A 17,943-nucleotide genomic window follows, 5' to 3' on the forward strand; every position below is an offset into this window, starting at 1 on the left:
TGAGTAATTTTTTTTTAAAAGGGGCAGTAGGCCAAATAACTTTGGGAACTGCTGGCCTAGGGCCTCTTCTTACCTTGATGCATAACCTTTCCCTGGGCACTAAACTCCTCCTCTTGCAGCAATTTCTGGCCCAACATTGTCCGCATTGTCCCTAGACCTCTCATTTGTCTCCCTAAGTCAAAGTGTGCTGAACAAATGACTTACTGTGACTTTTCTGGATTTCTCCAAAATTATTCAGTCTGGTGCATTTTCTTTATGTGTTTGGAAGAGTTTTGTGGAGGGGTTCTCAGAAGTACTGTTTCCTACTTTTTATTCTAACATATTAGCTCCGCCTCTCAAAGGGAGCTTTGCCTAGTTGGCTTCTCCCTCAAATTTTCTTAAAGTACATTAATTTGATCTCATTTTTGCTCTTAATTTTACCATGTATCTTATTTATAGAAAAGCACAGCCCCTCTCCCATTAGACCATAAATCCCTGTGAGCAAGGACTGGTTTTGTTTTGTTTTGTTTTCAAATTTGCATCAGTAGTACCTAGGGTAGTGGGTTACACATAGTAAGTGCTTAGTAAAATGTTCGCTGAACTGCAGATTTTTATATATTACTAGATGCTCTAACAGGGTAGTTAGGTGGTGCAGGGGATAGAGTGCTGGACCTGGAGTCAGGAAGACTCATTCTCCTGAGTTCAAATCTGGCCTCAGTCACTTACTAGCTGTGTGACCTTGGGCAAGTCACTTAACTTTGTTTGCCTTTGCCAGTTTCTTCATCTGTAAAATGAGCTGGAGAAGGAAATGACAAACCTCTCCAGTATCTTTGCCAAGAAAACCACAAATGGGGTCACAAAGAGTCACATACAACTGGAACAACTGAACAACAGCAATAACAACATGCTCTAAAATGTATCGTACATAAAGTTTCAATGTTTAACAGTTACTGCATTTGTATTAATATAGGCTGCTCCAAAATATAAGCCACACCCTCAACATGTGCTATCTTTGAATGGGAAAAATATTATTTACATATTTTATATGTATGTGTGTGTACATATGTGTATATCTACACATTGAAGTTAACATCAATTATCAAATATTTTCAGGTTTTATACAATATATATTTTTATGATTATAGGCTATCTCCGTATCAATGCACTCTATAGGAGCTAGAAGTTTTAAGAAAAATCAATTGTTGGAAAACAAAAAAGGAAATTTGTGGTTATATGCAAATTCCCAATACCACAATTAACTGAAATGCTATTCTAGTATGTATATATAGAATCTGCTACCAAATGGAAAAAGCAATGAAACCGTAAACAAACAATTACCCCAAAATGTGACTAGAATACATCTCACAAATTCTCACAAATCACAAAATCTCACAAATTATGCTATACTAATTTACAGTTGAATGAAATGTAATTCTATAGAAACTACTTTTTTGGAATATTATTTTTTCAGCTAAACACACAAAAAGAAATTGCTTAATCTTTAAAAATTAGTTTAGTCCTCTAATAAATACCAGTTCTACCACAAAGCACCACTGATTAATGCATTACTATTTTAAATCACATGGTTAAAAAGAAAAACACTAGCAATTAAAATGCCCTAATGCTATCAGAATAGATTCCTAATTAGAATTATGCTTATAATATCAAATCTTAAGAAGAATAAAACAGCCTTGAAGCCATTTAGTCAAATCACACATAAGATGTTCCCCTCTTCCGGAAAAAAAAAAAAAGCTTTTGAAATAATTCTGTTTTCATAGCTAGAAACATCGAAGTTATAAAACACCTAAAAAAGTCTTCTTTATAACTTTTCCAAAGAACCAAACTATTTTTTAATACCTGAGTTTTTATTAGCTTCCACTGACATATACCTACAGAAAAGCTATGATACATTATAGCTTATTATAATTACTATTAGTAAATCCAAGATTAACATTAGATACTGGTTTTAAGTAGGGATTACTTTTAAGTTTAATTTGAAGAAATCTATTGATTCAATAATGATATTTTAAAAAATACTCTAAAGAAAGAGACTTACCTGTAACGGACATGAAAAGAATAATCTTCTCTCATGCTTATCAAAACACCACTTTCCTCCATTGAGTCACATTATCAGTAGAGAAAAATAAGAAATAAATTTGTTGTGTCCAGGTCAAGTCCTTTAATATGCAGACTTGTTTTCAGAACATGGTCCGGTTAGTATATTAATGAGTTGGTGTTAATACATCCTAAGCTCCTGCTGTAATATTCTTCTTTATTAATAATGAAAGGAGGTCAATGTCAGACACAGCTTAATGGTTCAGAAATGGGTCCCCAACTCTCGCATCTGTGGCCCTTTCAGCTCCACTTCAGCTGCATTTCTGCAAAAGGAATACAAGATGCTTGGCTTGATGTCCCATTGTTAAACAACAACCTATAGTAAGCCTGAGCTGTGCATAAATATAGCTAGCTCTGAAGACTAATGTCTCATGAATCCCTTAAGAGATCAGAGTAAAAGGGTTTAGCTGTAACCATGGGACTGTCTAAGTAGGCATCTGGGTGACAAATGTTTGTCTGAGAACAGTGCTCTAGCTTAATAGGTAAATCCTGTCTGAATTGCAATTATTTTATTCACCATTCTTTGTCAGAAATAATTATAGGTGGCTCTGTTCATAAGTGCATTAGTATGGTACTTAGGAACAAATCAACTTTTATACAAGATATTTTATATGATTATAAAGACAATGATGATTTAATAACTACTGTAATAAGTGCTTCTAAGCCACTAAGCTTTGCTGTTACTATTTTACTTCATCACTGGAGTTTTCCAAGCAGATAATGATTTATTTAGCATTCAAATATTTTCATTGCATTTTAACTGTGTTCATACATAGGCAGTATGAAAACGGATATCTGATCTGACTGATATGGCAAGTTTGCCACAGGGGGTCCCACCCAAGTTGATGGAGGCTTTCCTTGCTTTGTCAGGACATACTGGGGATAACAGTGAATCACTCAAGACTGTCCAGTTTTTATATCTTACTCTTATCACATGACCAGTCCACTTTTATCTATCACAACCTGTACAAATAGCTGCTGTTCTCTTCTCTATCCCATCTAAGAATCAAATAACTATCCTCTATTCCAACGAAAGTATCTGATGTTGCTCTCAGCCCTTAAGAAAGAAAAATGGGGTAGGGGAAGGGGGGTGGGGAGGGAATCTTTGGTTTAAATAGATACAGGAAAAAGTTAAGAAAAACAGGACTAGCTTAAGGGAGCTTATCCTAGGAGAAAACTTCTAAGCAAGGATGGTCAACCTACATTTAATGACCCATCCGCCCCCTACAAAAAATCTCACCTGAAAGGGATGCCAGAGACCATCCAATTCACTCTATACTTGGAAGAAGAATCATCTCTACAACATAGTTGGCAAGTGGTCATCCAGCTTTTTCTTAAAGACCTTCAGTGAGGGGAAACTGCTACCTCCCAAGACATACTGGTTCCACATCTGTACTCATTGTTTAAATTTTTTATTTAAAAAAAAATTAAAATTTTAAAATTTTAAATTCACTGTTTAAAATTTATTCCTTAAATCAAACCTAAATTTGACTCTGTGACCCTTCCACTTATTACTCATAGTTGAGTTCTCTGAGATAATGCAGAACAGGTCTATTTCCTCTTCCATATCAAATACTTAGAGATAACTGTCATATGCCAGGAGTCTCCTCTCTTGGTTAAACATTTCCATTTCCTTCAACTCACAGTACAGGAGTTCAAGCCCTTCAACAATACCAGAGGCAGTATAGGTATAGTGAAGATCCAGAAAAGGAGAGCAAGAAGGAGCAGTTGGCAGGTAGGAAGAGAATCAGAAGAAAGTAGTGTCACAAAAACAGAGAAAGTAAGAAGTATCCAGGAAGAGACGGTGATCAAAGTTGGCCAAGAGGTCAAAAAGGATAAGGGTTGAAAAAAGGCCACATCTGGCAATGAAGAGATCATATGTAACTTTTGAAGAAAACAGTTTCAGTTGAATGATGAGGTAAGAAGTCAAGACTACAAAAAATTAAAAAATAAGAGGAAAGGTAGTAGAGGCACCTACTGTAGATGGCTTTCTCAAGGAGTTCAACTACAAAAGAGAGAAGAGATATGGGACAGTAACTATCATAAATGGATGACTCAATATTTCAATGAAATATGAGGCAAGATTCTCAGCTGAGTAGGTGGGAAGACAGGGAGCCATGAGAGGCTTGAGGAAGAATGAAAAAAGCTTGAAAAAGGTTCTTTGGTGAATGGGATAGTGAATCAATCAGAAGGGTGCTTTGGCAAAGTGAGGGCCCATTTGAAATTATGTAACATAAATTTGTAGTGGACTCAGCATGATTTTATGGTTTCTACATCTTTGTTCAGAAACAAAAAGCAGCAAAGATGATAAGGCTGAGGGTTGGCTGATGTAATTGACAATAAGATAAGAAGGCAAGGGATTTGAGAGAAGAGGACAGTGTAGAGTTGAACTGGTTCACCAAGGAGTCAAGAAGAGGAAGAGCGAAGAAGAGTGTAGCCAATGCAAGGATGATAGCCTGGGAAAGGACTGAGGAATGCAAGGATTAGAGGTCAAAAAAAGGATGAAGAACAGGGTTTGGGATTCCAAGGCAGAGGGAGAGGTGCAATGACAAGAAATTGTAATCAGGTAAGGGAATTTTGGAGTTCATGCATGAATATGGAAGTAGAACATTTGTGGGTGATGGTAAGAGCAAGGGTATGGCCATGTCTGTGGAGCCAAGCTAGGGTGGAGGAGAAGATCATGACAAATGAGTAAACTGAGAAACTGGGAAGTAAAGGTGTCTAAGGAAGTATCAATATGTATGCTGAAGTTCCATAATTAGAGGGCAGGAAGTAGGAAAGACAGTAAGACTGAACCAGACACTGAACTCGTTGAGGAAAGGAGAATGTCTCTGAAGGTCAAAAGATAACAGCTACCAAACACTTCTCTGGGTGGCAATTATGAATTGAGAGAACCTCAAATGAGAAGTTACTGAATGACAGAGGTAGGAGAGCCTGGAAGTGGCAATAGGGAGCAAGAAGTACTGAAACTCCCCTACTTTAACCACTGGGTCAGAGGACATGAGACAAAGTGTAACTAGCACCAGAAAAGGGTAGCCAGGGAAATTGTGTCATCAGGAAGAAGGCAAAGTCTCTCTCTCAAAGTGAGAGTCAGAAGATGGAGGGCATGGGTTTAAGACAAAGCAAGAGCCATGTGGAAGGGATGGGAAGCTTTGGAGTGGGATAGGATTAGGGTGGGGTGAAAAGAATGGGAATGAGGGAGTGGTTACTGGGAGTCAGAGAAAGTCAGGGGAGAAGGTGGAGGTGGTCAGAATTACTGGAATAGGGAAGGTATGATGGAGTAAGAGTTTGTAAACCAATGAGAAAAGAGTTCACATAAGTTATCAATATCCCTAGGGATTTGGCTTCTGAGTGGAGTCCTTCCAGGGTATTAGGCAACAGGGTACAGCTGGAGGGAGAGAGGATGGGGAGAGATACAGAGGGAGGGACACAATGGAAATTGTGTTTTGCTTAGTCCTAATTTGGCCGGCCAAGTAAGGTGACCTGTGGAAGGGGTGATAGAATGATGTTTCCCTCCTTCCCCTGGAGGTAGGCCTGGAAGAGGAAACCTTACAGAATCTTTAGGGCTGCACTATGTACATACCTGTCTACTTCTAAGACATGACCATTCTTCCAGGTCTGACATTTATAAGTTCAGCATCAACTCCTCATTCTCATTCACTCCACATATCCAATCTTAACCTCCACAACATCTCTCACAGCCAATTTCTTCTCTTTACTCACAAGGCTACCACATTGGCCCAGACCCTTGTCTACCTCTCCCTCCATTACTGCCACAGCCTCCTAAATGGTCTCCCTGATGCAAGTTTTCTCCACTCTCATCTACCTTCCACACACCTGCCACTCAAGTGCAGACCTGACCAGAGCACTCCCCTATTCAATAAATTCTAGTGGCTCCCTACTGCCTCTAGGATAAAATAGGAACTTCTCAGTTTAGCTTTTAATGCCCTTCCCAATCTGGCCCCAACCTATATTTCCAGCCTCACTGGACATTATTCCCTATTCTGTGATCCACACAAACTGGCCTTCTTTCTGTTCTTCACACCAGGCACTTCTGTCCCTTTGCACTGGTTGTCCCCATCATGATTAGATCAAAGTCCCTCCTACCAGCACAGAATCCCTCCCTTTAAGAGTCCAGGAATTCACCACCTTCTGCACAAAGCTTTCCCTGAACCTCCTCCAATTTTTAGTGCCCTCTGTCCCTAACTACTTTGTATTTATTTTCTTTACCCAATATCGTGCATGATTTTGTTAAACACCTTTGGCAAGCATGTGTGTCCCTGTTTTATGCCTCCCCAAATAGGGCTGCCTACTTGTCTTGGTACAAACAATCTTTCAATGCACTCCTTATCTGTCTCATAAAACCCGTAGGAGTTCCTTCAAAGCACAGCTAAGGTGCCACCTCCTATGGCAGGCCTTTCCTGACCCCCCCCCTTTTGAAATTACTCCTGTATTGCTTCATAAATACTTGTGTACATATTGCATTCCCCCTCAGTAGAATGTAAGGTCCTTGAGGACAGTGACTATCTTGTTTTGGTCAAAATGCCCAGTGCCCAGAACATAGAAGGTGCTTAATATGTGAATTAAATATTCATAATCAGAGTACTGTTGAACAAATTGTCTCTGGCATTGAACTTATCAGATACTATTATATGATCTTAACATACGCCTGAGAAAGTTGTCACTAGAGAATGCTGAAAGATTTTGTTTTGCTCTAAGGCAAATGTATTTTCTATAGCTCTCAGGCAACTGTACCTATGAGATCACAGGCTTAGAGCTAAAAGGGACCTTGGAGGTCAATTAGTCCAATCCCCTCATTTTTACAAGTGAGAAAAATGTGTCTCAAGGAGGTTAAATGATTTATTCATAGTTGCATAGCTAGCAACAGAGATAGAATTTAAATCTGACTCCAACTCCAGAACTCTGAAGTACTACTTCACACTATCCCAACCCATTATCCCAGGATGGCTCTACTTCAAGATACTGTGAAAGTCTGACTTTCTTTTCATATTTTCATTAACATATATGCAGACCATTCTTACAAAGATTTAATGTAGTCTTCTGCAATCTTTGTCTATGTGAGGTATCTTGAAAAATCAACCCCTGCCTTGAAAATTATCTCTAGCACAAAATTTTTTCTATGTATTTGGGAAGAACTCCTAAACTTGACCTAGGTATTAAATACCATTCTGACCTCTTTACATAATTACACTAAATGACTGATGTAGTAAAGTTCAAATGTAGAGATTCTACTGTCTTCAATGATGAGAATAAGACTGGACTAAAAGTGCTGACAATCTGTTCCATTTCATTCCCCCTCACTGGTTTCTGTGACTTTATGAGATGATATTGCTAGTAATAAACCACTAACCTCTTCCAGAATGGTTAGCAAATTGACTCTCCGCAGTCTAAAGCAATGTTGACCTTAGGTGCTATGTCTTTTTTGTGTGGACAGGAGATCCAAGTGGGGACTAAGTGAGTTTCTTGGCTCTTTTGTCCTCTTCCTTGTGGCAAATGCTTTACGTTATGGTTACGTTTCTCTAAGCAATTATGGTCACCGGAGTTGGGCTTTGTTTTTTGTCTACTTCTCATTTCTTTCAATCAACAGATTGGTTGGATTGGAATTGTTTTAACTGTTCGCAATTTCTTCTAAGTACTAAGTACTAAACTAAGTACTCTACGTTGACTTGTTGGGTATTCTTGCAGAACTGTAATCGATGTTGGTCCCTAAGCTACGATTATATTTATGTTTGCTTATGGTATTTATTAGCACTATAATATGAGTAATTTGACTACTGTTACATCTAAACTGGTTCTTCTTTGTTAGCACTAAAAGAAAATTCATTAATCCTTTGAAGCGGTTTTTGGCATAAACTCAGAATACTTAACAAGCAGTCATTAAATATCCTTTAAACTTATCGCCATGCTAAGTTTCTTCAGTTTTCTGGACTCCAACAATTTTTGCTGATTTCCATTAGATCCAAATTCTGTAAATTCCTCTAGGATGTGGTATATTAGAACAGATACAATAATTATCGGTCTGAAGAACAGTGGAATGGGGAGGTGCATTTAAAAAAAATTACTCAAATTTTATCACTTTTGGGTCACTTAAGTTTTCTGACCCTCAGTTTCCTCATCTATAAATTAAGAGACGGGACTAAATGACATCTAAGGTCCCTGCTAGCTCTAAAGCTATGATGTTAAGGTCCAGGTGAATTTTTACTTTTTTAAATTTATTATTATTATTATTATTATTTGGGGGGGGGCTAGGCAATGGGGTTAAGTGACTTTCCCAGGGTCACACAGCTAGTAAGTGTTATGTGTCTGAGGTCGCATTTGAACTCAGGTCCTCCTAAATCCAGGACCAGTGCTCTATCCACTGCGCCACTGAGCTGCCCCTCCAGGTGCATTTTTAAAATACATATCATTCTAATAGATACACAGAAGTTAGATAGCAAAATATATTTGAGAAGCAGAAAGAAATCAAATATTCTGTTTTAACACTATTTCAGAAATATTTCTATGTTTATACATTATCTGGAAACAGAATGACATCTGGAAATAAAAAAATCTACCCTACTACCATTCAAAGTAGTCAAGAACTTCTTATCATTGAATTAGAACTCATCTAATTCAAAACCTGTGTGTCTAGCAATTATACTTGCGTGTAGAAGTGGCAAGAGATGGAGCTGAAACATGGAGACACACAACCAAGGGTGGGAAGAATAGATTATAGAATTTATAATGAGCCAGAAGGAATTAAAGAAGTTTGATGAAGAGAAAAGGATGGCCCAATTGAAGGTTTTTAAAGCCAAAAAAATAAAGGTTAGAGAAGGTTTTGGTGTAGAGGATGTTGAGGAGTAAATGTAGGATTCTTACATGGAAAGACTGGGTTAAAGTAGAGGTGTAAAAGATTCTGCTGGACAGAAAATAAAGGATATAGTTAGGAAAATAATGATTGAGGCAAGGAAGTCAGGCCTAATATTTAGAAATATTAGAAATATTTTTAATATTTTAAATTTAATACTTTGGAACAGGTAGGTGGTAATGTGGATAAGAATATGGGGCCTGAAATCAGGAAGATCTGATTTCAAAGCTGGCCTCAGATACTTACTAGCTTTGTGACCCTGGGCAAGTTGCTTAACCTGTTTTTCTCAGTTTCCTCAACTGTAAAACGTTGAAAATAAAAGTACCTACCTTGCAGGATTGTTGTGATGATCAAATCAGATATATGGAAAGAGTTTGGGACACTTCTTAAATTCTTTACATATATCTAATTCCTAAACTATATTGTTTGGGACAATTCTTAAACTCTTCACGTATATCTAATTCCTAAACTCTTTATATATATCTAATTTGATCATCACAACAACCCTGCAAGGTCGGTACTTTTATATGTGTGTGTATATATATGTATGTATGTATATGTGTGTGTATGTGTGTGTGTATATATATATATATAAATATATATATATACACACACACACATATATATGCCTATTCCCTTTCCCTCTCCTCCTTACCCCTAATATGCTCAACATCTTAATTAGGAAATTAGTTGTTGCGTATGTGGAAGAGGGAATTAATTCTTTAATATGAAAGGATAGGTTAGCACCCACTCCTACAAATCCCCACTCTTCATAATTTTTAGATTCCAAACAACTCTGTTACAAATATCACAATAAAATCCATAGTAACGTTCAAAAAAGTTCTTTAAGATTCATTCAAACTGATTCTATGTTCTTGCCTGAATTTTCTTACCATGTCATATAGAACTCACCATATCATTTTGGCCATTATCAAAATTTTCAATAAAGTCCCCAATGATAAAATCCAGAGGAAAAAGCCATGCTTTTTACAAAATGGATCATTTTAAAAATCCCAAACAGCTCTAAAGTCTTAAGTTAGACAAAAGCAAAATTTTTATAAGCAGCAGCTTAAGGTTTTGACAAGTGGCTAGACTTGAAAGCTCAAAGCAAATGAAGGAGATAACTTTTTTTGTGCCTTAAGGATGGCTGAAATGTTAGCATGAACCAAAATGACAGAAAATCTAGATGGTCAGGGGGATGTTTTAGAGGAAAGAACAAGACAATCTTCATCTAGAAAAGTATACATACAGTCTAAATGCTTAAAAACCAATGAATGAGAAAAAAGTTAAGTTTGAAGTGATGTAAAAACAGTTCAAAATTTTAAAAAGGGGGCACAAGCTGATCACAGTGATAAACCAGGCTTTCTTCCAACATATTTAAAACAAAAATAGAGCACCCAATTATACTATAAATAGGTAAAGTGAAATTTTGAAATGTTAAGTAATTTATTGATTATTATACCCAATCAGTGGTAGAATTGGATGACTTCCAATTGGGAGGGGGTGGAGAGTAACTAGTATAATCACTTCCAATTTATCTATAATTCAAACAATAAAAAATTCAAAGCAGAATTTTCTTAGCACTATACAATAAGGTACTCTAATATCTTTAAATGCCCCATAAATCAAAGCCAGATTAAATTATATTTAGCATTAAAACTATGCTAAATATATTTTATTAATTATATAATAATATTCTAAAAAATCAGTCTTGCTTCAATTGAGGAATGTTACCCAAGAGTAATTATGGAAGATATCAGCTAGAAGGAAACGTCAAATGAAGCCACAAAACAATATAAATATGTTGTCAGCACACAGTGGACACAATATGAAAAGCATGAGTAGCTCATATAGGACATCAGTGAAAAACAGCGGGTGCTGGACTGTTTGTGACACTATGAAACACCCATCCTGGAATACTTGGGAGTTGGTTTTGGTGTGGGTACTCTAAGACAGACTAGAAATTCACAGTTAGAGTTGGAAAGAACCTCGTTGGTCTAATCCAATATTTGGAAATATGAAGCATGAATTACCCCTATATCACCAAGAAGGGGTCATCCAAAATATGCATTGAGACCTTTAGGGACTGAAACTTGCTACTTCCCAGGGAAGCCCAATTCATCTATAGATAGTTCAAATAGTTATAGTGAGCTGAAGTCTACCATCTTACTCTCCTAAACAATTAAAGCATTTTAATCTACATGGATCAAATGAGAATATGTGTAAAGCACTTTGCAAACCTTAAAGCACTATGTAAACATTACATATAGTTTTGCAGTTTATATAAAGAGAGCAGTTTAGATTATTTTGGGTAAATTGTGCAATGCTTTTGATGACCCCAAGCTTCTTCTGGAAGAGTACATCATCTAAAGACTAATACTCTTCTGCAGATGCTAAATGATTGTGAATCATGATGACACCACAATCTCTAAAGTTGCAGGTCCCCAAAGGACAACACAGAAGTGCATGGTGGATGGGAATAAGTTGTTGAATACCATCTATGAAGAGCACACTCAAAGTGGCATAAAAGACATCAAAGACAGAAGAGGTGCCATTGAGCGCTTTCTTTCCTCTCAATACCAGGAGGAATTTATCAGTTAAAACAAAACAACAAAACGTCTTGCCTCTGAGATAGAACAACTAATTTATCTGACATTTTTGATACTGCTGACCAACTTTAAAACTCTTTCTTTGGCTTTAGAGCTGCTACATACATGTACAGTAGCACAGAATGTCAAATTTTGTATCCAAATCCATCCCTTCTTCTCAACTTCCCTATTTCTGGAGAAAGGACCACAATCCTTCCAAATCCGCCAGGTTTGCCACATTGGTGTCTGTCAGCTCTTTGTTCTCCCTCACCTCATGTATCCAATCAGAATGCTGACATGTTTATCCCCACAACAGCTCTCCCACATCTCCTCTCCAATCATATTGCCAACATGCCCCTACTGCAAGTCAGCCCCCCATTACTACTTACCCAGGCTATTGCCACAGCTGCCATCATTCAAAATCCCTACTTTCCTTCAAGGCTCATCTCAAGCACCACCTTCCACATGAGGCTTTTCCCGATCCCCCTGCTATATTTCACCCCAAATCACTTGTATCTATTTTTTATCTACCTACTTATGTATGTACATGTCAACTAAACTCTAAGCTTCTTCTGGGCAGGGGCTGGTTTCTTTTCTTTCTTTGTATTCCTCATATCTAGAATAGTGCCTGGAACACAGATAGATAAGGCACTTAATAAATGCTTGTTCACTGACCGGAATTAAAGGAACTGAGTTTGAATCTTGATTTTGCTTTTACTACTTGATTCGAAGGGTGAATCTGTTCTCTTTGGGCTATGATATTCCTGGTTTCATGTTTGAGTGTCTTTCAGGAGCCAACTGGTGAATTCTTGATATTTTCACTTTCTTACTGAGCCCTTAGTCATCGAATACGCATTGCCTCAGGCAAACTGAGCCCTGAGAAAGACTTTAATTTAGAAAGGCCAAGGTCATCCACTGCATCCTGGGTCACCAGTCATCTTGACTTTGCCTGGCTACCCATCTTCCACAACTCTACAGGACAGAGTGAGGCTAAAGACTTTCCATAGCTCCACCTCACTTAAATACAATTCACTAGCAAGTCAAGACATCATCCTCATGATGTCATTGGTCCTCTTCAAGAATGAAGGACCACAACAAAATATTAGCTTCATGGCCTTAGATAAATCCCTTACCACCTGGGTTTGCTTCCTCATCTACAAAAAAGAAAAGACTAGATTAGATAATCTCTAAGACCCTTTCCAGTTCTAAATTTTATAATTCTTCTCTTTTTTTCTTTGTTGGCTCCTCATCTTCCTAACCTCTTAAAGTTCACTAACGTCTGCCTGTATCTCTCTTATCCATCTATGTATACTCTCGCCCCTGGTAATCTCATTCATTCCAAAGCTTTGACTACCTCCTCTTTTCAGATAACTCCCAATTCTCTCTTCATTGCTGACTTCTTCAAGACCCCAAACTGCCACTATATAAACCAGCACCTCAAATCAACATGAGCGTATTTTCCCCTCTTAAACTTGCTTCTGATTTCACTATTTCTTTCAGTGGGACCAGTCCAGAGCCACCTTGATCCCACCTTTGGGTACACTGAAGATACTTGACTCTTCACCTTTACCATTATTTAATCTGTTTCTAGGATCTTATTGATTCTACCTCCACAACATTTATTGTACCCTGACATCATCCAAATATAAACACTCGATACTTGCTTAAATCTATTTTTATTCCATTCTGATTTTTTGCCTTCCAATATAATCCCAAATATCACAAAGTTTCTATGTAATAGAGTCAAACATTAGTTTGAGAAGACAGGACAAGTACATGTGAAAAACTAGGTGAAGCAAAGAACATAATCAAATAATTAAAAATAAAAATATCCCCTTTTAATGGAATGGCTGTTTATGACAATCAACAGAAAATAAAGTACTGGAATAAGGCATTATAAACTTGTTTTATATCAGGTCTTATTTTCTTAATAAACCAAATGTCTTAACAGCATACCACACTAGACAGAATTTTAAAATGCAGCAGAAACTAATTTTCGAAAGTCTCTAGAGTAAGGACAATATTAATTTGACTTCTAAAAAGCTGACATATTTCTGCTTTGAGAGACTTCCAACAAAATCGAGCTACTAAGCTGTAGGAACTTAAAAATTTAATAACATGATAGTGATGGAGAAGAATACATATCAGCAACCTTTCTAAATAATTTCTTATGTATTCAAAAACATTAGTCTGAGAGAGGGTTCGTAGGTTTCACCAGTCTGCTAGAGAAGTCTATGACCCAAAAAACATTAAGAAACCCTGAATCAGATAAACAAATATAGCATCAAATACAGCTTTACTAATACTTGCCTCAAAATTACTTTCAGAGATTTAAAAAAAACAACACATTTAGCTTTCCTCTGAGAACAGGACAATTTAAAATATAAATAATATCTATTTTAAGTTCTTTGTAAGATTAATATTTCTTAACCCTTCAGGAAACTTTCAACTAGCTCCTTGGAACTTACTAAAGTATAAAAGAGTGATTTCTAGTTAAAATATATTACATATAGGTGCATGGAAGTTTTAAAAAAAATCCAGGTTAGAGAAGAAATGCAACAAGGTTAAAAATATAAAAGCATTCAATATTTTCTACCAATCTGGCTCACACCTACTAATAAAAACTGCGCTGTTGTCAGTGCTAACCAGATCAGCAAACTACATTTGATATTATAAAGAAATGTTTGTAAGAAAAAAAGTATTCAGAGTTCTTCCACCAATTTCAAATGTTTATGCAGAAAGCCACAAAAAAGAAAAAAGAATATTATCTGTTTAGGTCCTTTACCTGACTTCTTTTTGATTCTGGACAATACTACTTTATATTAATTGGCTAAAGGATATGTTGTTTACCACAAGCAAACAAGGAACTAAATTTAAAAAATATATATTTTTGGAACATACATAATTTTCACTTACATAGCACTTCACAGTTTAAAAAGTGATATATTTGTTGTATATTTGCTGTACTAAAAAAAAATCTACTTGTAATGAAGAATGAGTAGAATTTTAAGGAACAATTTATGAAGCCAAAGTGTATGACTCAAAATTACTTATTATCAATGTTAATCAGCTTTCTGCTGAAATCCATCACTTACCAAATATGTACCCGTGATAAAAAAAATTCAATGGAAAAATGGAAAAAAAGTTAGTCTTTTTCACTAAGTCTTATTCTTAAGCACACTGAATGAAATTAGGCTTTTTCCTTCTCTGGTTTATATTAGCACCATACCTACAGGTTCAATCAGCTCAAAAAATGTATAAAATGTACATATACATGTGACATATACAAAAATATACATGCATAAAACATACACTGATACTGCCTCATAGAAATCTTTTAAGAGATCTATCCTACTTTCTCACAACATAGTGTCATTCAATAATTAGTTTACTATTCATGGGAAAACATAAATGTAACAATTTTCTATCTTAAAAGTTCCTTTATTATAACTATAGCAAATAATTTGTTTTTATTCAAATTCTATTCAAAATAAATTATTTTCTCATTTGCTTATCCACTTCATAACACCTACCATACTACCTTGTACACAGTATGAGCTCAGAAGGCATGTTAACATCTTACTTGTCTTACAGATCACTTGTAAACTTTAAAGGGAGCAGCAGCAATGAATGCTGAAAGTTTGGAAAGCGTGGATTCAAAGCAGAACGTCTTACCCATGTTCAATCAATGAAGAGAATTTGGGGAGTGTACTACCATCAATATTTTTAGAGGTTGTTAAAGGAAGAATGAGAAAAACACGTGACTTACAAGATTCGAGGCAGTGAAGTCAATATTGCCACAAAGGGTAGGAGGATAGTCACAGAATGTTAAGACAATCCAGAGATCGTGTAGACCAACTCTCATTTTATACATGAAAAAACTGAGACCCAGAAAAGCAAAGTGATAAGATAGAGGAAGGCCTCAAAGCCAGTGGATATCTGGGACCTGAACCTAGGTCTCCAGCTTCCCCAAATTGGAGGCAACATGCTAGGCACTGAGCTAAGTCAAATCGAAGACCCTGAGTTTTTCCACGAGACCATGATTCTACCTCCTTTGACACAATTCACAAGGGAATGCAATTGGTATGGTCCAGCTCCTATAGATCTATGTCCGAATTAATAACGAAAAGGTTCTTCTCATTAAAATGTTCATGTGGTCCAACAGTACTTGGAAAAAAAAATGCCTAACTAAAACAACACAAAGAATCAAGTCCATGGAAAGGAAAGCTCTCTAGGATAACCTACAAAACTCCTGCGTTCAGTTCATAAAGCCCTACACACTCTAGCCTCACAGCACATTTCCAGACTCACCTACTGCACGCTGTTCTTCCTCATTCATGCTAAGCTGAAGCCAAACTGGCTACTCCTGCTTCCCTTACACAACAGTGCAGTCTCCAGGGTGGGTGCTTTTGCACAGGCTGTCTTCTACCGTTAGAATGAACTCTCTCTTCAATTCGAGATGTGGAGAATCCCTCCCTCCACTGTTGGAACTAACACAATCCCCCAAGTTGCCAGGGTCCTCTCCTCTCAAATTACTTTGTGTTGATGTACACATGCTCGCTCACGTGGTCTCCTCCTAGTTGAGTGTTCAAGGGCCAAAAGCTATTTAATTTTTTATCTTAACATCCACATTACCTAGCAAAATGCCTGGGCACATGATAGGTGATTGTGAACTGAAATGACAGAAAAGGCTTCAGTGTTAAAACTCTCCATTCCACCTGACCAGTGATCTTCCCTGCCTTCCTTGTGCACCTGCTTCTAGATAATCAACCAAAACTTTCTTACTAGCGAGAACACAAGCAAAACTGATCCGAGGCAATCACTTTGTTTAACACTTTAAAACACATATCAGGATTGAGATCTTAGATACAGTACTCTAATGCAGCATTTTGAAAATTCAACTCTGTTGGTATGGTAACTTCCGCCCTAAACACCAGCGGCTCTATCTACATCACTGATAGAATGGAATGCCGAGTGTTTATTTTATTTCAATTAAATATTTTATTCTAAAAATGCAGGTGAATTAAATTTTGCTCTAAGAAAATGTATCCCCTATGTGCCAAAGTTAAAATAACTTAGCTTCAATTAACTATTTTGTTGACGAATTTTCTCTCCTAAACTATGAATAAGGTAATTAAGATCCAGTTAATTCTTTACGTTGTGTAACTTAATTTTTCGTGTTTGAAAAAAGTTAAGTCTCTAAAGCAATTCCCAAGTCTAGTGGTAAATCAACAGGTTAGTGAGGAAAGATTAAGTTTCATGCAAGCCTAACTGAAAGAAATAATAATAAGGCAATGATAATGTTTAAATTATGCAAACATAGATAGGCTACCAAAACTTCGCGAATAACTCCGAAGAGCGAAGATTAAAGCGCACCGGCTATTTTTACACCACTGAGACACAAGCACCTGTCGTTGAGCTCTCAGGGTAAGTGAGACATCATTTATTATAATAGGCTGTCAAACTTGTGTTTAAAAAGATAGAACTTCGCAAAACAAAGGGCAGCGTGGCTATACCCTATTTTTTTAAAAATACACCCGGGCGCGCACCTCTCAGTGCATCGCACCTCTCAATGCATCGCACCCCTGCAGGCTTTCCTTCTCGGGGCCCGAGCTCGCACCCTTTAACGCTGCTGGTCTGGGGGCGCGAGGCCCGCGCGCGTACCCCGGGAGGCGCGGGGCTGACAGGGACCGGGCCGAGCACCGCGCAGGCCTCCACCCGCCGCCGCCCGACCGCACCGGCTTCAGGGAAAGCTCCGGGTACAGACCGCCCGCGCGTCCCCTCGACCTCTCCCAGCCCCGCGGCGGAGCTCACCTGCCTCCGTTCTCCTCCTTCGGGGACCCCAAGCCGGAAACGGCCCGAAGCTGCCGAAGCTGCCGAAGCTGCCGCCGCTGCTGAGGCTGCTGCCGCCGCGGCCGCAGGCTCCAAGCCAGACACAGCGCGAGTGCCCCGCCCCCAGGCCGGGACGCGTCGGAGCTCCGGAGGCCCGCACCGAGGCAGAGGCAGCGCCGGAGGCTGGCTCGCGCCCCCGCCCCCTTGCCCCCGCCAATCACGTGGGCCAGAGCTTCCCAGGGCGTCCCTCGCCCTCCTCACCCAAACCCACCAATGGAGTCCCCCTTAGCAGCGCCGGTCACCGCGGCCGTGGTCAAAGCCTCTGGAGCCGGCAGCCCTCCCTGGCGCGGTGTGCGCCTGCGCGGCTCCGGGCTGTTCGCGTTCAAACTGGCACTGCCCCCGCGTCTTTTGTACTGGCCAATGGGAGGGCGCGGGGGCGGGGCGGGGCGGGGCTCTCCCCCGTCTGGTCCTCGGTGGTCTACTTTTCCCCCTCCCGCACTGGAGGACCTCGTCCTCCGGGTTGACCCCGCGCTTCGGCTCCTGAGCTCATTGTTCCGTGGT

The 17,943-nt window shown here is 38.4% G+C and overlaps 1 protein-coding gene across 2 annotated transcripts in view; it reads right to left on the reverse strand.

Annotated features, from left to right (window-relative positions):
• GPSM2 (G protein signaling modulator 2) overlaps window positions 1–17,450 on the reverse strand; it is a 54,332-nt gene extending 36,882 nt beyond the window's left edge. Inside the window, exons 1-2 of one of the 2 annotated variants that reach the window (XM_027856797.1) lie at window positions 17,365–17,450; window positions 2,036–2,357 (exon numbers count right to left, since the gene is read on the reverse strand). In XM_027856797.1, coding sequence (XP_027712598.1) covers window positions 2,036–2,097 — 62 coding nt within the window. In that variant the 5' untranslated portion in view covers window positions 2,098–2,357; window positions 17,365–17,450. The remainder of the gene's footprint in view (window positions 1–2,035; window positions 2,358–17,364) is intronic. The other variant, XM_027856798.1, reaches the window with a different exon arrangement.
• Window positions 17,451–17,943: the final 493 nt, after the last annotated feature.

Source organism: Vombatus ursinus, unplaced genomic scaffold (genome assembly GCF_900497805.2).
Source record: "Vombatus ursinus unplaced genomic scaffold, bare-nosed wombat genome assembly UNPS02011613.1, whole genome shotgun sequence".
Lineage (NCBI taxonomy): Eukaryota > Metazoa > Chordata > Mammalia > Diprotodontia > Vombatidae > Vombatus > Vombatus ursinus.